General features: G+C 34.2%; 1 protein-coding gene across 2 annotated transcripts in view; it reads left to right on the top strand.

The window, feature by feature from the left end:
- CUNH8orf34 (chromosome unknown C8orf34 homolog) overlaps window positions 1-27,964 on the top strand; it is a 92,853-nt gene that overhangs the window by 44,380 nt on the left and 20,509 nt on the right. For both annotated transcript variants that reach the window (XM_014056606.2, XM_014056605.2), the window contains exons 8-11: window positions 6,923-7,058; window positions 15,641-15,726; window positions 16,427-16,500; window positions 26,257-26,377. In XM_014056606.2, the coding sequence (XP_013912081.2) occupies window positions 6,923-7,058; window positions 15,641-15,726; window positions 16,427-16,500; window positions 26,257-26,377 (417 nt within the window). The remainder of the gene's footprint in view (window positions 1-6,922; window positions 7,059-15,640; window positions 15,727-16,426; window positions 16,501-26,256; window positions 26,378-27,964) is intronic.

Below are 27,964 nucleotides of genomic sequence, written 5' to 3'. Positions count from 1 at the left end.
ACACTGAAGACTTTTGCTCAATATGCAGACAGTTTCTATATAATGAATATTATAAGAGGGTTATAATATAATATAATAACAGAGTTGGCAGGGACGTTGGAGGTCTTCTAATCCAACTCTCTGCCCCGGCAGGAAACCCAACACCACTTCAGACAAATGGTTATCCAACTTCTTAAAAATTTCTAGTGTTGGAACATTCACAGCTTCTGAAGGCAAGTTGTTCCACTGATTAATTGTTCTAACTGTCAGGAAAGTTCTCCTTAGTTCTAAGTTGCTTCTGTCCTTGATTAGTTTCCACCCATTGCTTCTTGTCCTACCCTCAGGTGCTTTGGAGAATAGCTTTGTTCCCTCTTCTTTGTGGCAGCCGCTGAGATATTGAAACACTGCTATCATGTCTCCCCTAGTTTTTCTTTTCATTAAACTAGACATATTCTTTCCCTGTTTATGAAGAGGGATAGGATGATTTACATTAAATGAAATGTGATTTATTAAATACTAACAATAGCTAGGTTGAACAGAATGCAGAATCCAGAGATAACCTAACCTTTTATTATGTGGTTTTCAATCAGAAGTTGTCCTCTCCAATGGAGAATGACAACAAAGGGTAAAATTTTCCTACGCAGTTAGTGAGAGAGAGAAAATATGCTTATTCCTCCCTCAAGCCCAGCACTTCTCAGATGTTTCTCTAATTCCACAGTGAATATATAAGATCTGGCAGTTATTAATCATCAGGCAATCTGCTGCTACTTCTGAAAAATCCTTCTGAAGCAGAACTTTTTCAAAACGAATGGGGCTTGTGCCAATGTAGCACTTTGAAGTCAGGGTTTTAATAAGGCAGATTCTGTAATAGCACTGGAAAGATAGTTTCCCCATTACCTTAATGGGGCTTTTGGCTGTAGTTGGTTCAGAAATGTTTACATTTCCAAACAAGCCCTATTTTAAAAAGCTTATGTTGGCTCTGTTTGGGACCGTTCCTTCCAAATAAATGGAGTCCATTTCTATAATATCATAGTGATTTATGTTGGATAAAAATGTTTAAATAATGTTCTTGACTTAAACTGAATTCCCAGTAGTCCAGCTCGATAAATGAGGTTTTATTGAGATAATTCTCATTATCCCTACTGTTGTGGCATAATCCTGAGATTGTTAAACAACAGTAAGATTCACTAGGATGCACTTAAGTATTTTTTTCTGAGATAAGCATTTATTTTCTGTCTTTATCTAATTAAACTATAAACATTAGCTACTTGGGGAGGTTTTCTCTCATCCCTTAATATTTTCAGAAAAATGGTGTTTGTTTTGTGTCATTTGTTCATTCTTTATAAGGACATCTATATAATAGAATGAAAAGGCTGTAATTGCTTTGGAGATTTCATTTTATTTTCGTCTCTAAACATGGCAAGATCTACTTGGCTTGAGTTTAGAACAAACATCATTCATAAATGCACAAGCCACTTTGGGGAAAGAAAGAGTCTAGAAGCGTTGTGGGGCAATTAATACAGGAATTCAGCTTCCATGCTTATTTCAGAAACAGAAAATTTCTTCCTAATTGGTGCCACGTGGTTTACATTCAGCAGCCCTTGTTACAGAAGATGCTTCTGGACATATTCATATAACTAAAATTAAGTAAAAAAAACTGTCTTTAAAGAGAAAAGAAAATATTCACAATATATTACCTTTCATGCAAATTATAGGTTTAATCCAACAAACAGATATTCATTATATTTGAGATAAACATTGAATTTATTAAGATAGAAAGCCTCACTTTTAGCTAAACTACATATTTAGAGAGAGAGAAAAACAAGAACTCCTATTTGTCTCCTAAAAGTAGACTCTCTTAACTAAGAATAGGCCAGAAGAGAAACAGGCGTAGGAGACTACCTAAAAACCTTCACATCTACTTTTTGACATTTTCACCAGTAATCAAAAACCAAGGAGAGGCTGCCGTGTCCAACAGATGGCTTCTGCCAGGAAAAATGATTGGTTTCTGGTGAAAATTGGACCTTGGAGCTGTGATTTATGAAGAAACTTGCATAATACAGTACAAGGCTAGAGAAAAGTTAAGACCATCATTTGTGGAACTGAAGATCTTTAGACTATTCATTTTCTTTCATTGACTACATAATTGTGGTTGTATTGAATTAAATTTATTAAACTTACGAGATATATTTATATTCTACACCAAGTATATAACAGGTTGATGCAGATCTGCAGCAATTACTGCTTAATAGAGGAAATCAGCTGAGCATCACATCTCCTTATATCCTCCAGCTTCAATCCAAAGCATATCACATAATCCACACTGCACAATTAAGCCTACAATATAACCATATCTATTCTGATTTGAGACACACAAATGAAAATTTAAATCTGGCATTTATCTAACTTTAATATTTACCCAGTAAACTAAATGAATAACTAAAACCAGTAAAGCTACGTAGATTCACAGAAATATTGTACACGACAGACTGAGAAGACAACAGAAGTCTGCTTGTTGTCACTATAGCTGTTTATTCTCAGCTACTGACCACTCAAATACTCCTCTTTCTTTCTTTGGCTTATGCTGAGACACTTAACTAACAACTGTATTGATAACAGATTGTCCTGGCAAGATACAAATACAGAAAGCAGTTCTTCCCCCAAATTCTTAACAATATTAGGGGACTATACATTTCTTTCTCCTCCAATGTAAAGTATGCCATCTTCAATCAACAATGTTGCATTATACTTTACGTTAGATATATATTGCAAATATACAAAATAATACAATCTGATATTGGAAATGACTGTATCCTGCAAGCAGTAGAGGATTAAAAGAAAACCTATAAGACATTCACCAAAAGAACAAATACTTGAGAAGAGGAATTAAATTAACTGATTGAATATTGAAATGGAAGAACAGAAATTAATCAGAAGGTTCAATACGTTTTTCATGGTTCAGATGTGGACTAAGATTCCCTGAAATATTACAGCCATTAGTTATTTAAGGCTGAGAGCTTCTTGTCAAGTATTACAATTGTTTCATGTTTGATTATCTCTAAAGTAACCGTTTTTTCTCATTCTCATTTCCTTTGCCTTCAGAACATGAGATAAATTTAAACTATCTAAGTACTATAAATCTTGTGAGATAAGAGCGTTGCTAAGCATTGTGGACTACAGAATTCTTTATTGATTTTGCTGCATCAAACTGACAAGAACACATACGATGACTTTATTTATGATCACTTTGTAAGCCATTTTGCTTCTCTTTGACCTGACCTCAAAACAATTCTGTTCTCACCACTTTCCCCAACAGCATGTACTTATAAAATCTGTCTTCAGAATTTATTTTGGTGAGACATGGGTAAGAAGTTTTTGATATGGTAAAACTGATTGATATTAAATGTACCACAAGTTTTCCTCTCTCATACATTTCCCTCCTTCCTTCCGTCCTTCCTTCCTTCCTTCCTTCCTTCCTGCCTGCCTGCCTGCCTGCCTGCCTGCCTGCCTGCCTTCCTTCCTTCTTTCCTTCCCTCCCTCCCTCCCTCCCTCCCAACATTAGCACAACAATGTCTTTGGAAACTTTGATACAGAAATATTATTTCTGTTTAGTTGTTGCCACTTGAGGGCACTAATGTGTTTTCTTATATATTCAGATAGTATCAAAAAGAAAATGTAGAAATATTTCATATAAAATGTTTGTATACAGGAGATAAAAAGTGACTTATAGTCTGTGAATACAAAGATGGATTCAATTTTATTTTTTAAAAAACCTACTTTCCAAACATCCAGAAAATAACCAGAATGGATTATTTTATATTTTACCAGAGATTAATATAATTAACTATGTATAATTGATTGCAATCAATATATTAAAAAGTGTTTTTTAAAAGAAAAGTTGACTACACTAAAAAAAAAATGAAATTCAAAATGATTTAATAATTGAAATGAAATGTATTGAAAGATACCAAGACAAGAATTTTCATTCCATTAAAACCAAATAACAGTGAAAAATCTCACAAATGATAAATGTTTCAGCTGCAGATTTTATTAAAATAATTGGTGATACCATAAAAAAAGATTACATAGACACCACTTGATTTTAAGGAATAGCTCTTTGCTGTAGGTCCAAATAGACTTCTGTAATGTTCAGTTGTAACATTTTAATCTTGATTCTCCTATTTGAATTCAAATTGTTCAAATTGTATTTGAATTCTATATCTGGTAATATAGCAAAATTCATCCTGGTTTCTAAATTATGCTTTATTAATAGATGTCAACACCTACAATATGTTGACGCATTTGCTTATATTTTTGTCTTTTACATTTATTACATTATATACTGGCCAACTCCCATCAACTCTGGCATTCATAGCCTATTTCCAGTTAATTTATCCTTTGTATTAGGTAAATTTCTTCAGTGTCACTTATGCATTTTTGCTATCTTTGATGAGGGGGAAAAGTATAAAATGTTGACATTAAATTAAAATTTGGGTTCCAGATTTGTGAAAAAGTCAAAATGAAGTTGCCACTCTTTATGCTTACATGGGACTCTGCAATACTTAGAATATTCAATATGTGAATAGATGTTCAATAGTCAGAATTTTAAAGTAGAATTATCCTTGTAATCCACCAATAGGTTTAGAGCTATTTTGTCTTTATAATCAGCTCCAGGGTTCATTATAAAATTGTTTTGAATCTGGAGTCTTAAAGGCTGTTTGAAATTCAGGTAGTCCTTGACTTATAACCATTCATTAGCAATCATCCAAAAAAAAAAACTTTATTCAAAGTTACAACAACACTGAAGAAAGTGCTCTACTATTGGTCCTCACAATTACAACTGTTACAATATCTTCACAGTCATGTCAACTCACTTAACAACCAATTTGATTAGCAATGAAAATTCTCTCTTAAAATGTCCATATAAATTTGATGTTATACATGTTGACAGCTGCGACTACTCTATGTACATAAATAGAAGGTCACCTCAACTTCCACAATGAACAAATGGCTGCAAAATGTAATAGACTTATAAAAAGATGGCTAAATTGACTGCTTTGATCAGAGAAAAAAATAGAAATACTTTTATTTCTACTTGGAAACTGCTTCTAGACTTTGTGCTTGATGTGGGGGAAAAATGAAATTTTTATTTTGGATTTTTACCAATTAGATAGATTTGTTGTTATAAAAATGGCTAGTTTAAACTATTATTCAAAAGTAAAAGGTTTGATGTTGGTTGTTAGTTGTGAATGCCTTATTCTACTGCACCGAAGGGAGGCAGAAGTCAATGCCTTTTCTTTCTTTTACCTCTTTTCTTTCCACTCAGGGTAGCGAACATATCCAACATACCTTCCTCTCCTATTTCCCCTCCTATTTTCAGTTGTTCAGATGTTAAATCCTCTTAGAATTTATCTAAATGAGGCACTATTATATTTACAGATCATAACTGATTTGCCATATTTTATCATTTTAAGTGGAAAATTATATACATTTCGGTAATTTAGAGTTTGAATGCATTGACAAAAATTTCTTAAAATATATTATATCTAGATATATGTTATGAAAAAAACATTTGAAGAAAAATATATTGAGCAATAGGCTGCAGACTTAAGCCTATCTACTGTAGATTGGTTTTCAAAAGCAGAATAATTTAAAGATTTTATAATCTGATATGATAGGAGTCTTTGTGTTTCTAAAAATATACTGTATTTTTTAGTGTTTTTTTCCTCCTGTAATATTTTGTTGAAAGATGTGGTGCAGGTTTAGACTTTTCTCAAGAAATGTAAATCTTACTGAAATATGTTTGAGATTGCTATCCCAAGATTAGCTGAGTAAAGATAATATATTTTCCAAATAATGCTTCAACATCAGAAATAGTCTCTTACTGTATGTTTTGAAGAATTGGAAAAGGAAAGGAAAAGGTGTAGAATGTTATGTTTTAAATCTTAGCCTACATTGTCAGAATATAAAAATGTATAGAGAACTTTAAATAAATTACGCAAATTAAAACTCATAAAAATTCATAAAGACATATATTACCAAAGCCTATTTTAAGAAGGCTGATCAAAGAGCTAATTTCTTAATCAAGCATCAGCCTCCAAATACTTAAATGGAATTTCTTATTAGCCTATGCATGTCTGATTATTTGCTGAAATTTTGAATTTGATTTGAGTATATGCAGAGTTTTTTTTAAATCCAAATTAAAGAGAATCACAGCAGGAATTACTATTTTGATATTGTTCACATTCTATCTATCATTCTATGAGCAGAAAAAATATGTTTTTTTTTTCTTTTTAAAACATTTCTTGAAGTTTTCATCCCTAGACTCAAAGATCAATCTCTTGTTGCTTCTTTAATCTCAAGTGATTAAAATATAGATTGGATCTTTGGAAGTTTATTATCTCAATTGAACTTGATTATTTTGTCTACACACACACACACACACACACACACACACACACCCCAAGGTGGGCTAGTTGAAGGATGTGAATTCTTGGTTGCCTTTTTCCTGATCCCACATTACCTTTGCAATCTTAAAAAGAATGGGAAGATAACCTAAGTGAAGGATCTTCAAATGCTCCCCTGGCAAATTACACTCTTTACTTTCTCTCCAGAATCTGGCTTTCTTATATTCTTTCTTGTGCACCAAGGTCAACAGAAGCAACTGTCAGATCACACTCAGTGGGCAACTAGTGTCACTTGGCATCATAGTGTGTGAGCTGCACCACTCAGGAAACAGACAACTTCTCTCTTTTGTCCCCTTCTTACTCCCCTTCTCTCTTTTGTCCAGATTCCACATTTGTTTTACCATGAGAATTTCTATAAGGATTTTATAATGAATATATTATTCATTCATATATTATTTAAGTGCTTAACTGTACTGTATATATTATTTAAGTGCTTAACTGTACTTTTATTTTTAAAAAGTGTATTTCCTTTTCAGAAGATCTTGATGATTTAAGAATGGAAGGGGTAACCAGTGTGGTGTCTATTGGAAGCAAATTTAACCAAACTCGAAGTTCCCATACAGCTGAACCACAAGCCAAAGTCACCCTGAACATCTGTGCAAGATGTGCTAGGTAAATATTAGACAGTCCTTCAGTGGAATTTACAGCAACACCTGTTGGGTCTGGAAAAGAGAAAGATTCACTTTTATCTGAGCTATTTGTCTTATGTATTAAATTTACATGCTGCTCACCTCATATAGGTACAGAAACTATCCATTTTAACTTTTATTTCAGATTTGCATTGCTTTTTCATGTATTATTATTTGAGACTTTCTTTGGATCAGAGGATACATAAGGTTTAGAAGAGGGAGCTTTAATCTGAATGGGATGAAGTCATTTGGAACAATGTATTTTACTTTTCCTACTATTGCTACCATTTTCCTACTATTGCTGTTGAATGTATTGGTAGTCCTCACTTAGCGACTGCCTTGACAGCAACCGTTTGCAGTCACTACGATAGTTTTGCAAAAGTAGTTTTGCAACCAATACCCACATTTACAATCTTTACAGCATCTCTGTCTCTTTCTCTATCTTTCTCTTTCAGGTGTTTGTCATTGGGGGTCACATGGTATGCTTTGCCCTATGTAAAACTGAGCAAAGTCACTTAGCAACCACTTTGTTTAACCTCTGAATTGTTAGTTGTAGTTGCTAAATGAGGGACTACCTCGTTTAAGATGGAGATGGAATTGGTGGCCTTGTTTTTACACTTTACAATGTTCACAGTGAAAGCATACCAAATTGTTACAAGGCAATTTTACATCACAAGCGGGGATTATTTTAATTTTTCTGCCTTTAACTTTGATTAACTTGCATTCCATGGCTCTTTGAGGATGATTTAAAGTATATGAAGGCTCAGAAATACACCTGTGTAAATGAAGATTTTGTTGCATGGAGATCTTCTGGGAGTTCATGAAGTTGCCTTATAAATACTGCATAATCCTAAATCTTTGGAAAGATCAAATCAGAAAGAAGCTTTTCTGGCTTGGCCAGCTGGAACTTATTTTTTCCATATGTAGTGTGACAGCCAAAACTTGGAGCAGCAAAAGCAAGTGAAAAGGTAACATTACACATCCTTTGATTTCTTTGTCAAAAGTTCATTTTCGAGCAAGGATTTTCAGCAGCAGTATTAGCCAACTGTTGGTAAGTGGTGGAAATGAGTAAAAACATTAATGGTAAGTAATCTTTACCATCTTCTTGTTATTTTCTGCCAATTTGCATTTTATGTGATGCAAATATTACACAGTAATCATTAAAGAGATTAGTGTACATTTTTTGACACCTTGGTTCTCTCCTATATCATTTGCGTTTCACAAACTATGCTAAATCATCAATTCCGATTAGTAACAACAGAAAGACTGTTCTAGTTGTGTTTGAAAAAATATAAACAACAATACCAGTAAACTTAGAGGTACTCTAAGTCATATAATTTATATGACCTCAGAGTTATAATCAGTGTTAAATTTGTGCATATTTACTTCTTTGGGAAAAAATATTTCTATTCTGTTGATTAACATATGAGGCAAGTAGCAAAGTTTAACATATATTTAGATATGAATTACTTGAAGCAATATGCAAGATACCTACAAATTTTCTCTGTAAATCTTTTTTCATGTCTCTCTGTTGCCTAATTTCTAAGACAAATAGTTTGAAGGTAGGAAGAAATGGATGCTGTTTGTGGAAGTAGTTGTCAAAGTAGACTACACTAGCACTAATTCTTACTGGTATGATAACTGTGGTCTTTAAGAGAGCAAAGGTTCAATACAGTTTTCTCAGCTCTCAAATGATCCTACCACCGCAGTTGGGGTCTCTGGGCAATATTGGGTTTCAGAGAAATGATTTCTATTGCAAGAAAATGTTTCTGTTTCATATTTGCAATAGATTAAATATATAAAAGAGAATGTTTGACAGATAGTTTATAAGCATTGCATGCTGATTAGCTCTAGAAATATTTGGTCTATAGAGAAATACAGAACATTATTACTAAAACATATTATAGAAATATGATATATCGGATATATTATATCCTATCCCACAATTTTTGTGGCAACAGTATTTCAGAAGGCCATTTGTCTGTATAAATAAGCACAGAACTAGCTCTCCTGGCCTAAGTTTGGTATCTTTGAATTTAGTGAACATTTTTCTCGAACACATGGTTAGGGCAAGTAAAAGATAAAGTAATTGCGTAGTATAAACTATTTAAGTCTTTTTAACCTCAGGTCTCTTGCTTAAATTGTGGCTAAATAGCAAATGTGTATAGTGAACTAAAAACAGTAATTTTGAATCCAATTCTGCTCACTCAGTATTATGGTGAACACCCTGTGAATTTCTCTTGTGAAAGAAATGTCTAAAAATCTGAGATTTATCATGGAGAAATAGGAAAGAAGATTTATGTTGCAGCTTAATCAAAATCTCATGGGATGTGGAATTTCCCTAGTTGACCACATTTTCCCACTGAATGAATCCAAACATAACACATTAAAATGTTAATGTGATAATCAAAACATTCCCAGTTTTAAAATGTCCTAGAGATTGTCATAAGGAATTTCTCTCAGTGTAAGGGAAAAGAAAAATAACTGTTCATCACTTTTACAATGTATATTATATATGTATCTACTTGCTGGTTTTGTTTCAAACTTTTAGAAGACAAATTTACAAGATTGTTTTCTATTTGTTTTGACAAATTATTTTTCAGAGGTAAATCTAAAAGTCTACTTTGCCTTTTTTTTCTGAATAAAATATCAGATTTTAAATAGTAACCTTTCAATAGATCAGATCTGCCAGATCAGTTTCTAACCCAGCATCTTCACCTCTACACCAAACTGACGCTCTTATCACATTTGACCTTGATGTACTCTTTGCAATTTCACAATAATACAAAAATTACATCATCCAGAATGCAATACAATAAAACACACAAATGGCAAATTCAAAAAACAACCCAGCCAGGCAACCAAAAAACATGCATGAAGCTCCAAGCACCTACCCACTGCAAGAGCTCTGACTTCATTTGCTACTGGAAGACGATTACAGTAAGAGTTTGTCTAACTTCCAATGCAAAGCCATATGAAAGGGCCAGCATAGCTACAAAAAAAGAGCAGTGCCTCCATCCCTTGACCCTATATACCTTCCAAGAGTTGTGTACCAAGTTCAAATAGGCCAGGCTAATTCAAGCAGTTTGATGATAAACCATAAGGATTTTATCAAGTTACCACCATGACATGGAATTGGTTTGATTGACACCGCAAGAAACGCTACTGGTCTTTCTTTCTGGTGCAAAGTTAGCTCATCCTTCTGTGGTACACCTTGGGAAGCACACAAGGATGTCACACAACAGAACTGGTAAATTGGGAGCCAGACTACTACTTTGCAATAGCATTGTGGTCTCCTGGCAAATGTAACAATCCCATACAACAACAACAACAACAACAATTAGCATCAGTCAATGGTATTTGTGATGCATTTTTGAATGTTCAGTTGACTGAGTTTCATGTTTAATGAATAAACTATAATAATAATAATAATTAATAATAATAATAATAATAATAATAATAATAATTAGAAGATATAGATTGGATACAAGAAACATCAATGAAGCTGTAGAGATTGTAAAACAGCAGATAACAGCAACAGCTAGAAAAATTGAAAGATATGAGGCACGAATCATCCAATATAAACAAAATCAGCAATTTCGATCAGACCAACGGTGTTTTTATCAAAGTCTTAATGTGAATCGTGACACCAAAAGTGAAAAACCAGAAAAGCAGGCCACAGTTGAATTCTGGAAAGAATTGTGGGAAAATGCAAAGGACTACAACAAGGAAGCAAAGTGGATACATGACTTTGAGAAAAGCATTGGCAACAAACAAATGCAAGTATTAGAAATAACAACTGAGATGATCAAAAATCGAGTTAAAAAGGTAAAGAATTGGACATCACCTGGAAAGGACCAATTACATGGTTTCTGGCTCAAATATCTGACCAGTTTACATGCAATATTAGCCAGGCAACTGAATGAAATTTTACAAAAGGGCCAAATTGATGAATGGTTGACAACTGGAAAAACATACTTGATTCAGAAAGATCCAACTAAAGGAACAACACCTGAAAACTATAGACCAATAACATGCTTGCCAACAACCTTCAAATTACTCACAGGCATTATTGCAGATAACATGATGGATTATTTGGAAACAAACAACATCTTGCCAGTAGAGCAAAAAGGCAACAAAAGAAGGAGCAGGGGCACAAAAGATCAGCTTCTAATTGATAAAATGATATTAGAAAATTGTAAGAACAGAAAAACGAACTTGAATATGGTCTGGATTGATTACAAAAAGGCATTTGACTCACTGCCACATAGTTGGATCATAAAATGCTTAGAAACAACTGGCATTAGCAAAAATATTACATCCTTTACTGAAAAGGCAATGAAACAATGGAGAACTGAGTTGGCAGTAGGGAATGAGAGCTACGGAATGGTTAATATCAAGCGAGGAATTTTCCAGGGTGATTCACTTTCACCTCTTCTCTTCATCATTGCAATGATCCCACTATCAGTAATCTTAAAAAAAATGAAATTAGGCTACCAAACAGCCAAAAAAGCTGAAAAAATTTCGCATTTACTATATATGGATGATTTGAAACTCTATGGAAAGTCAGAAATAGAAATCCAATCATTGACAAATACAGTCCGAGTATTCAGCACCGATATTTCAATGCAGTTTGGCATGGAAAAATGCACCACTGTATCCATAAAAAGGGGCAAAATCACTGCATCTGAGGGAATTGAAATGCCCAATGGCCAACTAATTAAATGCAAAGAAAATGAAGCCTACAAATACTTAGGCATTCTGCAGTTGGATAACATCAAGCATGGAGAAGTAAAAACTATTGTCAGGCGAGAGTACACCAACAGAGTTAGGAAAATTTTGAAATCTAAATTGAATGGTGGAAATACAATCAAGGCCATAAATACCTGGGCAATACCAGTTATAAGATACACAGCTGGCATAGTTAACTGGACACAAGCTGATTTGGACCTTTTGGACCGAAAAACCAGGAAACTAATGACAATGCACTACAGTTTACATCCACGTGGTGATACTGATAGACTATATCTGCCCCGAAAATCAGGTGGCAGAGGATTACTACAAGTGAAGCAAACAGTTGAAGAGGAAAAACATGCACTGGCTGATTATTTAAAAGAAAGTCAAGAACATCTATTAATCGAAGTAAAGAACAAAAATCTACTGAAGGCCCAACAGACAAAACAAGAATACAGAAAAGATGTGATAAAATCAAGAATGGAGAGTTGGCAGAACAAAGCACTGCATGGTCAATTTCTGGAAAAAATAAAAGATAAAGTGGACAGTGAACAAACTTGGTTATGGTTAAAAACAGGGACATTAAAGAAAGAAACAGAGTCACTAATCCTGGCTGCGCAGGAACAAGCTATCCGCACAAATGCCATTAAGGCCAATATCGAAAAATCCTCTGATGATGCCAAATGCAGACTTTGCAAAGAAGCTGATGAAACTGTTGATCACATACTCAGCTGCTGTAAAAAAATCGCGCAGACTGATTATAAATTGCGGCACAATTCAATAGCACAAATGATCCATTGGAATTTGTGCAAAAATTATAATATTAAAACAGCAACAAACTGGTGGGAACATCAGCCTGAAAAAGTCACCGAAAATCAGATGGTCAAGATCTTGTGGGATTTCCGTATACAAACCGACAAAATACTGGCGCATAATACACCAGACATCACACTGGTTGAGAAAAATAAGGTCACAATCATAGACATCGCAATACCAGGTGATAGCAGGGTCGCCGAGAAGGAACTTGAAAAAATCGCAAGATACCAGGACTTAAAAATCGAAATTCAACAACTATGGCACAAACCAGCAGTGGTAATTCCAGTGGTAATTGGCACACTGGGTGCTATTCCAAAAGCACTGGAATTACATTTAAAACAGTTAAAAATTGACAAAATCACCATCAGTCAAATGCAAAAAGCCGCACTGCTTGGATCTGCACGCATATTACGAAAATACGTTACGACGTCCTAGGCCCCTGGGTGGGGCCCGACTAGTAACCAATGCCAAATCCGGCGAAACAACTGGCCGCTGTGATACAATTGTATAATAATAATAATAACAGCAGCAACAACAACTATTATGTATTTAAATAAGTTATTATCCAAACCCTATACTTGGATATATATTTTCTTATGGCAAACTATATTCTGAAAAGAATTATAGTTATTTAATGCTGCTAGAAAACCTGAGCATATAATTTGACAGCAATATTTTATATGTTGTTTTTTCCTGTCATATAAAAATATTTTTTGTTATTGGCACCAATTTCAGCATTGCAGGGGGACCCTCAAAAATACCAGAGAAATCTTGATTATCTTGTGAAGGGCATAAGTAAACTCATTTATGGTACAAAAGAGCAAGTGTTTCATAAAATGGGAGAGAGAAAAAGGGAAAGAGGAAATGCTATGCCCATTCTACAAATATGAAATCTTTTATTCCATGGAAAATAAGCTAGGCCACTTTCAACAATATTTTTAAACACTGCCTTCAAATCAATATTCCTTTTGTTTCCAGTATTCATTTTATTTTATTGGAGTATTGAGCCACCAGACCTCTGCAACCAGGAATGTATTGGTGATTGCTGCTGGCCCTTAGCAGGTGCTACATGCTACTAACAGCTATCAATCAGCAAATTGGTCACACATTTTGAACCAGTCTTACTCTCTGAGTAATGTTCAAACTTAGCCTTCTGTACAGAGTATTGTGGTAGTCTATAGTAGTCTATAAAACGTATATAAAGCTTTCAGTATACAGGTAGTCCTCAACTTACAACAGTTCATTTAATGACCGTTTGAGGTTACAATGGCACTGAAAAAAGTGACTTATGACCATTTTTCACATTTACGTCCATTATGGCATCCTCATGGTTTATGCGATCAAAATTCATATGTTTGGCAACTGACTCATATTTATAACAGCTGCAATGTCCTGGGATCATGTGGTTACCTTTTGCAAACTTTTGACCAGAAAAGTCAATGGGGAAGCCAGATTCACTTAACAACTGTGTTACTAACTTAACAACCGCAGTATTGTAATCACAGTGTCATAAATATGTATTATAAGCCTCATGATATACATTCATAATTTTAAGGTTTCTTATTTTCCTACAGATAAATGGTACTTTAATTATCAGAGAAATTATACCTTAAATTGCACATTAATGGTGCCGGGCTCAAGATATAGTGTGTCCCAGGCCATATTGATTGATGACACTTTCTGCTGATTTGAAGTATTGTATTAACAGGATTACTGATTTAACATTTTATGAATAGAATATATTCATACTTTATGTGTTAGGGCTCTAAATTTGAAAATGAACAATTTTTGTTATGGCTTTTGTTGTCAGAAAGAGGGGCACCCCCTAAACTTTGGCACCCTAGGCCATACCCTAAAGCTGATTCTGCACATTAGAGATTGGCTTATATACAATTTTAAAATGCATATAATTACCTATGTAAGGGGGAATTTCACTGAACCTGTAACTGACTTTTCAAGACTAAGAGACCAAAGTTGTAATTCTAAAATGTTACAAGCTTTGATGTATGATCGACATCAGATTTGAAAAAACAGAAAATTACTAAAATCAAATTTTAATGTAATTAGACCTAATGATGAACCAAAATGGCAAAAACCTGGATTTTTCAAAAGTAAAATATTCACTTTGTTTCTGAATATTTTTAATCTTAAGCTTAATTATTATGTTTATTGGTTATAAAAATTAGAAGGGTCAACTTTTTTGTAGAATTGCACAGTCATGTGTCCAATAGAAATGTTTGACTTTTGTTCTTTTGAGGAAAAAGACAGGGGATGGGAGGGGGAAAATTAAAACTATAAAACAGATGTTATACTTTATATCGCCCCAGAGAGTAAGCAATCAGACAGCCCAAAAGGGGATGGGGCCTCTAGGCAGGCATTGGATCTTCTCCCTTAGAGTCTCTGATATGAAGTGTTGATGTGAAAAACTTTAAAACTCAAACAGGAATAATGGAGACAGTGACAGTAGTTTGGGTGCTAGAGTGAAGGAAAAAACTAAAAGAAACATCATTTCTTAGAGCATTAAGTTAGTCATGTCCTCTGGGGAGTATGCCCATCTGCTTTAATGACATATTTAATGAATATGTACACAATTTCATATGTATTTGTTTGAACTAGCCAATGAGGCATGCTAAAAATAGCAGCTAGCTCTTATTCCTTTTCTCCCCCTCCTTCCCTTCCTGAGTTTAGTTTTTATAAAGAGCAAGATCTCTTTTTCCTAAAAGGTCACTTTGCAGGGAGGTTTATCCCTAAGAGAAATCCAAAAGTACACAAGGGAATGATAACAAGGTGTAGGGCACTTTGATTTCATGAGTTTGCTAGTGATGTACTGTATACTCCACAATTACATAGCATTTTCTCTAGAGCCTGAACTAAGCCAATTAAGCAGCTCAATGTACAAAAGACCTGTAGAATCAGGGAATAGATAAAGGCATCATTAGACCCAGACTTGCATGATATTTGCATATAGAAAGTCTCTCTAATAGCAGCACCATGTTTCTGTTTTTAATCATCCAGATTGCAAGGAGATACTTTGACAGAAAGTGCAGAGGATCCGTCTGTTGTCTCTCATACATTTGAGCAAGAAGGACCAGAATCTGTTGGTAATTTTTTGGATTGCTTCATTTATTTAGTTGTTACCTCCTTTACTTCAGGAGTTCAAGAAAAATGTTATGAATCAATGCTTGGATATAATTACCTTCTAAGCACTGAGAATAAATGGAAAATGTGAATCATATATAGTGGATAAAACTGGTGAGGATGACAATAGGGGTTTTAATTTCAAATTCATGGATTTTATTTAAAAGGTTACATAAAATGACTTTCCTAGTTCTTTTTTAATAGAATGAATTCATCTTACATTTCCAGTTTGAAAGCTGAAATTGAGTTGGATTTGTCTCAGTTGGAATCTTGTTCTTCAACAGCACCCACATAATAACTATAACAATAGTATTTAGACTTATTTATTACCCCATAGTGCTTTAGAGAACTCTCGGGTAGTTTACAGTGGCATCATATTTCTCCCAATAATCTGTCCTCATTTTACCAACCTGAGAAGATGGAAGGCGAGTCAACCTTGAGCCCCCACAGGATTGAACTTCAGGCTTTGGGCAGAGCTTGCCTGCAATACTGCATTATAACCACTGCACCACCAGGGCTCTAATAAGTTCCTCCCCAAAAGTCCTACCTCTATGAATTAGCAACTGACATCATCCATAGTAATTTTTTAAAAAGTTAACAGATTACTGGGTTGATGTTACTTGTTCTCCTAGTTTGATATTCTTGTTTCTTTGTTTTAAATAGTATCAGAGCCTGGGACAGAAATATCAATGGAGAGTATTGATGAATTGGACAATGTATGCCAAGCAACTGAGCCGGTAAGAAGAACACTTTATAGGTACTGTCTTGAATATTACATAATACTTCCAGTTTATTACCAGTTCAACTAGGTGTAATAGTAAATAGAAAAATCGGAATGCCTAAATTAATATTTAATAATATTTAAATAATATTTTAGTTCATTTAAATCTAGGAATGATTATATATACCTTTAAAACTAAATGTTGCCTTAAATTTTATCCTAGTTTTTCCTTCCTTCCTTCGTTCGTTCCTTCCTTCCTTCCTTCCTTCCTTCCTTCCTTCCTTCCTTCCTTCCTTCCTCCCACCCCTTCCTTTCTCCATCCCTCCCTCCCTCTCTTCCTTTCAGCTGTTAAAAATGGGCTGTGAATCAAAAGAAACATTTTTTTTCTTTTTAAGCAATGTATAACATGGCAATCAACAGTTTTATATTTTGACAATGGAAAATCATATCTGGAGATAAAGGATGTAGCTTCAACCAAGTAAGGATTCTAGCTGTGAAATTATCTTTTAAACTCTGGAGATCAGAATTGATGAGGTCATTCTGGTTTCTCCAATATTATAGTGCAGTCAAAAAGACCACAACACTATGTTTTCTGGCAACTTCAAAATGATTTATGTAACTACAGCTAGTCTGCTTTTCTCTCTCCTTCGTAAAGTTTCATTTTTTAATAAGAAAATAAAATTTATGCTGGTCTCTTTCCCACTGTGGCCTTGGGAAAAGCAGGACAAAGGGATAAAAAAAATTAGACCAGTTTGGTCTAGTGGTGAAGACATCAGGCTAGAAAGTGATAGACCATGAGTTCATGTCCCGCCTTAGCCATGAAAGCCAACTTTTGGCCACTCTTCAGCCCAATCCACCTCACAGGGTTGTTATTGTGAAGAAAATTGGAGGAGCAAGATGGGTTGGACATGTCCGCTGCCTTATTTGTAAAAATAATAAAGGTGGGATACAAATAAATAAAAATAAGCATGGGAAAAATTTCATGATATAAAAGTAAGACTAGAAACACACAGAATCCATAAACTGAAACACTTCAATTCCCTGTCTTAATGCTCCCCGAGTCTGTGAAATCAAAAGAAAAATTGGTTCTGTTTGGGAATGTGTTTTCACTGGAAAGCCTTCTGGGTCACATCAACACTACTGGAAGTTGAGAGTCTTTCCAATTGATCTAATCTGCCAGCAATTTTTTCTGCCTTGTCCCTATAATGTTGCTGTCAACTTGTCCCCAGTCCATGAGTGACAACATTTAAACCAGCTGCATTAATCTTCATTAATTAATTGGAATTATACTTACTTTAGTTTAGTTTTAGTTTTAATTTATTTATATGCTGCCCTTTTCCCTGAGGGGACTCAGGGCGGCTCACAACTCAAGGGAGGGGAAATACAAACAAATAACAAAAAAAACACATAAAACCATACACAGTTAAAAGCACAACAGTCATACCATTCGAGTGGGGCAACGAGTCTTTAGCCCCAGGCCTGTCGGAACAGCCAGGTTTTAAGGGCTATGCGGAAGGCCTGGAGGGTGGAGAGGGTACGAATCTCCACGGGGAGTTCGTTCCAGAGGGTCGGAGCAGCCACAGAGAAGGCTCTCCTCCGGGTAGTCGCCAGTCGACACTGGCTGGCTGATGGAATTCGGAGGAGGCCTAGTCTGTGGGATCTGATTGGTCTAGTGGAGGTAATTGGCAGTAGGCGGTCTCTCAAGTATCCAGGTCCAATACCATGAAGGGCTTTGTAGGTGACAACTAGCACCTTGAAGCGTACCCGGAGATCAACAGGCAGCCAGTGCAGCTCGCGGAGGATAGGTGTTACGTGGGTGAACCGAGGCACACCCACAATCGCTCGCGCGGCTGCATTCTGGACAAGCTGAAGTCGCCGAATACTCTTCAAGGGCAGCACCATGTAGAGCACGTTGCAGTACTCCAGTCTGGAGGTCACAAGGGCACGAGTGACTGTTGTGAGAGCCTCCCGGTTCAGGTAGGGGCGCAACTGGTGCACCAGGCGAACCTGGGCAAATGTCCCCCTGGTCACAGCTGACAAATGATGTTCAAAAGTCAGCTGTGGGTCCAGGAGGACTCCCAAGTTGCAAACCCGGTCTGAGGGGCATACTGTTTGACCCCCCAGCCTGAGAGATGGAACACTTGGCCAATTAGTAGGAGGGAAGCACAGCAGCCACTCGGTCTTATCTGGATTGAGTACAAGCTTGTTAACCCCCATCCAGTCCATAACAGCCTCGAGGCCCTGGCACATCACGTCAATCGCTTCATTGAGTTGGCACGGGGCGGACAGATACAGCTGTGTATCGTCCGCATACTGATGGTATTTTATCCCGTGCCGTCGAATGATCTCACCCAGCGGTTTTCATGTAAACTTTATTGCTATAGGATATAACAGAATCTTGAAAGCCTGATTGTGTTTTCTTTTCTCTCGCTCTTATACACCAATGAACTACTTCCAATTATTAAATTATCTGGATCCTTGATGTGTCACTTTCCTGTATTTGGTTAGTTAGAATCATGGTTTGAGAAGAGCCATCTCAATATGTTACTGATATTAACAATGTGCTGACAGGTTGCTTGGACAGAACTTAGAATTTCAGTTAGATATTATTTGTTGTAAAAAAAAATTCTAATTTTAGATTTAAGGATTACAAATAATTTCTACACTAAACAAAGCTCTGGGGAGGATCCTTATTTTTAGGTAATAGTAGAAAATGAACTAATTCTCATCATGTGCGCGAACAGCTCATGGAACAAAACTCTTGTTCAAAATAATATACTACAGAAGAATAGTATATAGAAGAACTCTTACTGCAGAAAGCTTAGAAGAATCCAGCATACTAAATATTTCATTAGTTCTTTGAATATTAATCAACTTTCTTAATATCTCCTTCAACAGAATTAGCAAAAAATAGAAATTAATTCATGGGATTATAAAAAATATTTTAGTGCATTTTGAAATATTTGTGACAAGTATTTCTATTTTGGAAATCTTAAGCTGTTTTTCCCCCCTGTGTTGTAAAATTATTTCATAAATTTGCTGGTAGTAAAATATTTAGAATAAACAGTTCAGGTGAATAAATTCAATTTGGAGGAAGCTAATTATTAAACAATTTCCAGGTTTTAATTTTTTATTAATTATTTTGAAATGCTTTTTCCTTAGTACTTTTTAATTTTTTTAACTTTAGGAGCATTCTAGTGACAATTCTATACATTGTGAGATATATATATATATATATATATATATATATATATATATATATATATATATATATATATATATATACATACACATACATACATACATACATACATACATACATATATATATATATATATACACACACACATATATATATGTGTGTGTGTGTGTGTGTGTGTGTGTGTGTATATATAATGTTATATTTGTGCTAATAAATAAATAAAGGGAGACTAGTATAGATCTATTTCAAGCTATTTAGCTCTCATCAGCTGGCCATACCCTTACTGGGAATCGAGCCTGTGCTGTATTGCCTATATATATATGAAAAAACTTGCACAAAACCTACCCTTGCTTTTTGTAAAAGATGGAAAAAAACCTGTATGCAGAGAGCCAATACTTTCAAAGATGAGACTATCTATATTGTAAAAAATATTCAAATTGCATACTGGGTCTATGAATGCAAAGACAGACAACTTGACTTTTATTATCCAAAACAGATATTCAAAGCTGTAGTATAAAAATGAACCAAACCAGGATTTAACGGAGCTTGATTCTTTGGAGTTGGGATTTTTAAAGTGGGTGGTGGACTTGGGTATTTTTAAAGGGTAAAGTCAGAGGTGAAATGCTACCGGTTCTGACCAGTTCACTAGAACCAGTAGCAAAAAATGCTAAAGTTCACTCGAACTTTAAAAAAGCTTTAAAAAAGTAAAAAAGTAGTAAAAAAAAAGCTATGAAAGTGAAAAAAGAGGTTCCGTGACACTCAGCTATGCCGCACGATCGTTGGAACCTTTTTTCCCCCACTTTTAAAGCATTTTTTTTACTACCGGTTCCAGCGAATAGGTAATAAAAATGGTTTAAAAAGTGAAAAAAAGGTTCCGGCGATCATAAAAATGCTTTGAAAGTGAAAAAAAGGTTCCATCGATTGTGCGGCACAGCTGATTGTCATGTAACCTTTTTTCACTTTTTAAAGCATTTTTTTCTACCTATTCACTGGAACCGGTAGTAACAAAATGCTTTAAAAATGGGGGGGGGGGGAATGGTTCAGACAATCACACTGATCAGCCGTGAGCCATGCAATTGTCGGGCTCTCTTTATTTCACTTTTTAAAGCATTTTTTCCTACCTATTCGCCTGAACCGGGAGGAAAAAAATGCTTTAAAAAGTGGGAAAAGTTAGTCACGCCCACTCGGTCACATGGCACCCCGAAGAAGCCACACCCTCAGAACTGGTGGCAAAAAAAATTAGATTTCGCCACTGGGTAAAGGCATCCCTTCTCTGTTTTAATCCACAAGCCTTCAAAATGTTAAAAAGGTGAATTAGTTGATTTTAGGGGGTAGCAGGCCATAAGAAATCTGTAGACTGCCTTTCTAAGTGGATTTTGCTAATAACATCAGTATTATATGCAACATCTGTATAGGTAAATATAATGGCATTGAAAATTATTGAGATTCAAAGGGAAAGCATGTGGAGGTAGGATTTACAGAATTTTCTCCCTTTTCTGAGCTCTCATTCAATCCCAGGAAAAGATAGGTTTAATTTAAGGAAGTATTTACTGGTTCTCTCCCCTCTCCCCCAATCACTATGTCATACCTTTTCTTTTTCAAATTCAAACCATAGAACAGCTGCATATAAAACTGGAAAAATAAGCAAATAAAATGTAAACTATTCCACAAATTTCTCTGAACTTTTATGTCAGACCTTAAGAAAGCAGAGAACCCAGGCTATCAGTATTAAGACTAACAGAATAATTATTCAAAGCAGATAGATGGAAAAAGAAGAATAAACTTGAAAGAATTGAAAGGTGCAATCATGACCTGGATGACTGAGAATCTTCATAGACTTCTTTGCAAGGAGCTAAAGGAACTGGACTATTTAAATAAAAAAAAGACAAGTGTATTGTTTCAGCCAGAGGATTAAATGAAACTCTTCAGATAGAAAATTGGTTTTCAGGGATAGGATACTAATGAGAAAAAAATCTAAAATATTCAATCAAGCTTAGAAGTAATATAGAAGGGCCCTGTTTCTTACATTCTGAACAATTACTTTGACTTTCAAACTAAGCGGGAATAATTTAGTTTAGTGTCCCATGACAGGGAGTGAAACTAAGAGCATCTTATATGTTGATCTTGTACAGCTGTTGTAGTTTATCCTGTTTCCATATTCATATTGGCTCATTCTATCTGAGTATAACATCTTGTCCTCAATCCTGTACTCTCTCTCTCTCTATATATATATATCATTCCCACCTTGGCACCTTTCAAGTGTGTTGGGAATGCATTTTCTGGAAATCTACCAACTGTATTTTCAGCTTAGTTAGAAGCTACCAGAGATGCTGTTAGAACAGGCATTTCATCTGTCATAGCTGCCCTTAAAATAAATTAAAATGTTTTAATTAAAGGATAGGCTTCTTGATTGAATTGAAGTGTATTAAACAATTTGCTTTTAGCCTACTATTTCTATTTAAAGTTCATTTTTTTACATGTTAAAGTACAATTTTTATTTCTATGATCCTCCTTATTTTAGCCTCAAAATTATTACTTTTGTTTCTTTTAATAAATTTATTTGTTATAAAAAAAAGAGCTCAATAAGTAAGCCAGTCATTAGCCATGGAAATTTTTTAGATTTCATCAATAGCTTCCAGTCCAGAGCTCACTGAGTTTTTGTTCTAGGGAAAAAAGGAAGATTGTGCAGTAGGCACTGTCCAGATAATTTGAAAGGAGGATAATATAAATCTAAAATTAATGTAACTTTTATTATCAACCATAGCACAAGAGAAATGAGCATTCCGCAGAGTCAGAGTTGCAAATACTGCAGCAATGGTGCCCACACATGTTTGCCCAACGTGGCAGAAGATTTCATGACTGTATAAACCTTACCAGTCACCTCCGGACACATTGTGGCCAGCCCACAATCTGTTAGATGTCCAGGTCCTCTTTGAACATGATGGATGAACATCACACAGACACACAGACACACACGCAATATTAGACATTAGTGAGAGTTGATGTTTCCCTTCTATAGGTTGTTATTAAGAATTTTTTTACAAGCCCTTTTCCAATTATCCAAAATATAAGGAACCAATTAAAGAAGTCTTTGAATTTCGGACATTGATACCAGAAAGAATTTGCTTGTAGTAATGTGAGTAAAAAAAAAAAAAAGTGTTATGTAAGTGAAGAAAATATTGAAGGATCTGGAAAAAGCTTTTTAAACATTGACATATGGCTGACTCTAGTTGCTGGCAAATACATCTTAAATCTATTAGAGTAACAGCTTTCCATTGTTGTAATAGCTGGGGTCTTGCCTTAGTTCAAAGTCAGCTAGGAGAGTGGTCAAAAGCCATTTCCAAAAGTAACATTGACAAGGACATTTTGGTCATTTCATTTGCTGGAAAAATTGAAAACGCCCATTAAGAAATATTTTTAATATATTTTAAATGTCACAATAACATCAAAGAGAATATTAGCATTATTTGGAACCAGAGTCTCTCTTCCTCTATCACCATAAGGAGAAAGAGAAAGAAGGTGTGGGAAAGTGGAATACAAAAATATAGCTGCCTCAGTAACATTTGCACATTTTAGCTTTTCCTCTGGATTTTTTGTTATTATCTTAAAAGGCATAGCCTTTGGTTGATTTCCATTTATTTTAATTGTCTCGAAAAGATTTGAGCATTGCCAAACACCTTTTATCTTTCATTGCTTTTCCTATAAGTCATCAGGTATATAAATGTAAAAAATCATGAATTTCAGGTAACAAAGCAAGAATTAGAAAATAGAAAAATAATTTCCCCCGCCAGCAAAAAATAGACTTATTTTGTCTTAAATTTTATTACTTCTGCCAAAGCCTTTCATCAGTTATTGCATTACAGACTAGTACATCTTACATCTTAGCTAAGAACTTGCATTTGTGATAAGGCTGTATTTTCATGTCAATGTAAATGTTTTCAGGCATAAACCTACAGAGCATTTATATACACACAATTAAATATATGAGATTTTCTGTTGCAGTCTTTCATCAGATATGTCCCAGCCAAGTATTTCATTTGTCTGGCCACTTCCCATGAAATGTAAATAGTTGACATATTGATATGTTTATCTTTGGCCAAAATGGACATCTGTTATGTGAAAGGAACTTAACTGACCTCCATAAATAAAATTTGGTTTGTTTTTATTATGTTACTGATTTTTGATGTATATAGAGGTTTCAATGTTATTAACAGCAGCATCTAATGAACGTCTCCTTTGGACCACTAGATATCACTGTGGAGTCAAATTTTAAATGACCTAGTCATTTAAATCTCTTAGTTTTCTTTGCTTTTCTTCCTCTATCTGCTGCAGATTTAGCTTTGGGGAAAACAGTTATAGTAACAAAGAATGAAAGTTAAACATAGGTCTTAATTAATGTTTCTGTATTGATACTAGAAAAGGACCATTAAATCTGCAGTTCTGTATAGTTTGGTTTAAAGCTACAAAATAGTTCTTTGTAAATTTCCAGGCCTCTATATATCTTTGTATAGCAAATCTCTAGAAATTGATGTTAGTAGCTTTGATGACATTGCAGATCAAGGAGGATAGCAATTGAACTGTGCATTGGTATAATACACACACACACACACACACACACACACACACACACACACATATACACACACAAAATGTATATCATAGCAAATACAGTTATAAATCTAGTTGCCTCAGTCCTGGGATAGTGTGCAAATTCTATCTCCAACATGCGTGCAAAGCCACTATTCCCTCAGTTAAAAGCACTCACATTAGCATGCTTTAATGGCTGAAGCTATTTTTTTGTACCATCAAGTTTGACTTTCAGACATTCAACCACACCCTTAGCCTTTGGCTTATATTGATAAACTCTGTGTCACCCAGGTCACAACACTCCTGGGCAAATATAAGCTTCCTTGCTTACTTTGATCATATAGTAGATGACAAGTAGCTTTTGTTCAGGAAAAGGTGGCCCATCTGCCAATATTTGAATTCAACCCTAAATAAATCAACCACAGTTTTATGCATATCAATACTAGAATTTCATAACAAGGAGGAATAGAACAAATTTATGTAGAAACACCAATGTTGCTGAACATACAACCTTTAATAATGAAGGAATGGAGGAGGGATATCCATAAATCTTGTTTGATTTGAACATATATTTCAATCTAAGAATAGCAATTTCTCTTCATACATAATGTTAATTGTATGTATATAAAGAATACTTATTTTTCATAAATTTAGCAAGGCTCTCTAGATATCATTTACTGTACATATTACGTTGCTCATATTGATGCACATTTTAAAGCAATATTTGTTTAAAGGTCTCATCCATTAATGGATACGGAGTTCATTTATTCTATACGCATAATTTGGTAACTTGGGGATAGAAGGTTAGATGTGGAAACAAACTCTATGCATTGGATAATTTTTGTAAGGAAATCTTGCAAAGTCAGTTTCTTCCTCAGTAAAAAAATATGTCAGAATCTTTTAATGGGTTTTATAGAATTGATTGGTATGATACATAAACTCAGCCAGTGTTTCTTTTCTGTACTAATGCAGAACTTCAAGGTTTAGATATCAGTAGATTATATAGTTATGGCTAACATTCCTTATCGTACAGTTTAAAAATATAATAGCTGTGGTTTAGGGAAACATGTCTTATATCAGTAAGTATTTAAATAAAAAACAGAATATCTTTTAACAATTTTGTTTCATATCTGTCAGGATATTTGTGAAGCTCAGACTGATAAATATTTATTCAGGAGCAGTTCCAAGACAAACTTATACAGCGTTCTCCCATGGTCTTGCATAGTAACCTAGTATTTAATGTGAACGTTTTGGTATTTATCATCAAATGGTGTTTAGAAATTTGGAAGAGTAGTTATATTTTAAAGTATAGATAATTAATATTTTTAAAACCCTTTTCTTTGTTTTCATGAATTATATGCTTATAATTTTGTTGTCTGCAAAAAAAGCCCTACCAAATTTACTTCAAATTTCTTATTTTAAAGATAACTTCTAAAATCAGTAAATGACTTATAGTAAACTATACTTTTAGATATCACATTTGTGATTGTATTATATGACACTATATCAATTTATTTGATTCTTTTTATTAGTTGTATTATTTTAAATGTGGTTTTATATTCTGTAAGCTGCCTTGAGTCGCCATGGGCAAATAGGCGGAAATATAAATTCAATAAATAAGTTTTAAAAACTGCTATTACTATTGTCATGAGTTGTTGCAATTATATAGTGGTATTGGAAATTCTGTTTGCCTCTAAAGGAGTAGATTATATTCATATTGAGATCAATTTGATATTGACCTAAACTGAATGCCTTTCAGTAAAATAAATGGGTTCACACCAACTAAATCATATCTGGATTTGACCTTCCACCTGACTGGTGGAAATGTTAAAGACGGTTACCTGATACTACTGATACTATCTTGATTATGTGATTAAAAGAATTAAAAGATTAAAAGAATGGGACATTTGAGTTGATATATGTTAGATGAATCCACAGTTCACAAAATTACATTGTGTTCTTCCTTGTCTTTAATTATTCTAGAGTCAGCCAACCTGGACTCTAGACATTATGGGTTCAAGAAGTAGAGACTCTTCAAGTCAGAAACTATTAGAAGATTCATTGGCTGCAAAAGAACTACAAACTATGGAAAAACACCTCTCTGGTAAATGTTCTGCACAAGACTTTAAGACTTTTCATTTAGAAACCATATAATAAATGTTGTGGGTGAATATGATAACAAAAGATTGCCTGAAGGATTGTGCTACTCTGTTGTTTTAAAGACAGGCAATGACAGAAGTTTGTATGTAGCAATCAAAGGAGATAACTGCCTCACACAATAATATGCCAGTGAATTCTTGTTATTGCTGTTAGGCAATACTGTGTACATTTTCTCAAATAACTTTAGAAAATCCAACTTTTAAAGGAGATAATTTTTCCTCAAATCATTTGACTTTTATCCAGAGTATGAAAAATAATCTGTAAATTCTTAGTTTTGCTATATTTACAAGATTGAAATTGTCATGAGAAAAGATGACAGAAGTAGTAAGCACATAAAGGAATAGAGCACAAATTATCATGGAAGTAGAACAGTCTCCTATTTTAAGCTTCACATAATGTTTATTTATTAAGCTTTTGTTGTTCCTATTTGTAGAAAACAAATTATTCCAATTGCTTATCCTTTGTTTTCATAATTTAAAAGGCATAAAAATGAAACTACTGGATGAATGCTTCTTGAAAAAAAGAGAAAAACTAGGAAATGCAATAATAGTTAATATCTAATGCTAACATCTATAACCAAACATCATTATACCTGATATTTGCCAGGTACTTAATGTTCATTTTTAACATCAGACCATAAACTTTTTAGCATCATTATTGAAGGCAGAAGGCAGATATAATTCTGCTAGCAAATTCATATATTTAATTAAATGAGGGTACCTTCTTTGAGCTGTTATTAGTTAAAATAAACAGAAAAATCTCTGAATCTGATTTTGTTCTTATCGGTATCTTTAATACATTTCCATCAATTTAGGAAAAACATTCAGCATCTCTTTCTCTGATTAAAGTCTATATATTTTATTAGGCTGTTCTTGAGAGGCATACAATAAAAATTATTTTTAAAACATGAGAAGTTTTAAAGTGCTTCCATTAATTATTGAATTTCTCTCTTTGCCTATCTGACTTCTTATTACTAGTTGTTCTTTTTATAGCCCATAGAGGCATTCAGGCTTTGATATTTAAATATTACCTTGATATTTACATTGAACATTGGAAAACATGGGAAACAGCATTATTTGTTATTTCCAATATTCAAAGAATGTAAAAATGTATTTGGTTTTTAGCAAATAATGAAACACTAAGTTTCCTTTTCAAGTATCCAGTAATTATTTGTGATCTCTTGTTATCCACACAGCTTATTCATAGTTAAAAAGGTTGCTATATAATATTCTCTTACATGTATGGTACTTCCTCCCATTCAGAGTCATTGACATGAGCTTTTTAAAAACAATGAAGGGGCCAAATACATGCTTTGATATTTACTGGCATGGTTCTTTTGGAAATACTTCCTTTTTCATTTGTGAAAGTTGATGTTCAAAATCAGAATACATTCAATGCTAAATAAATGTAAACAGTTTTGTACTAAAATTGTTAAATTAACTGTGGAGAAATGATTTAAATGCTTTACTTATCAGCAGAACCAATCAGTTTTTGTAGATAACTGAAGCTGAGCCAAAATTATAATGGTTAT

Source organism: Thamnophis sirtalis, unplaced genomic scaffold (assembly GCF_051295495.1).
Source record: "Thamnophis sirtalis isolate CommonGarterSnake01/CBP01778 unplaced genomic scaffold, rThaSir2_p1.2 scaffold_2, whole genome shotgun sequence".
Classification (NCBI taxonomy): Eukaryota; Metazoa; Chordata; class Lepidosauria; order Squamata; family Natricidae; genus Thamnophis; species Thamnophis sirtalis.
The sequence above is the reverse complement of the archived record's forward strand: the minus strand, read 5'-3'. Positions and strand labels throughout refer to the sequence as shown.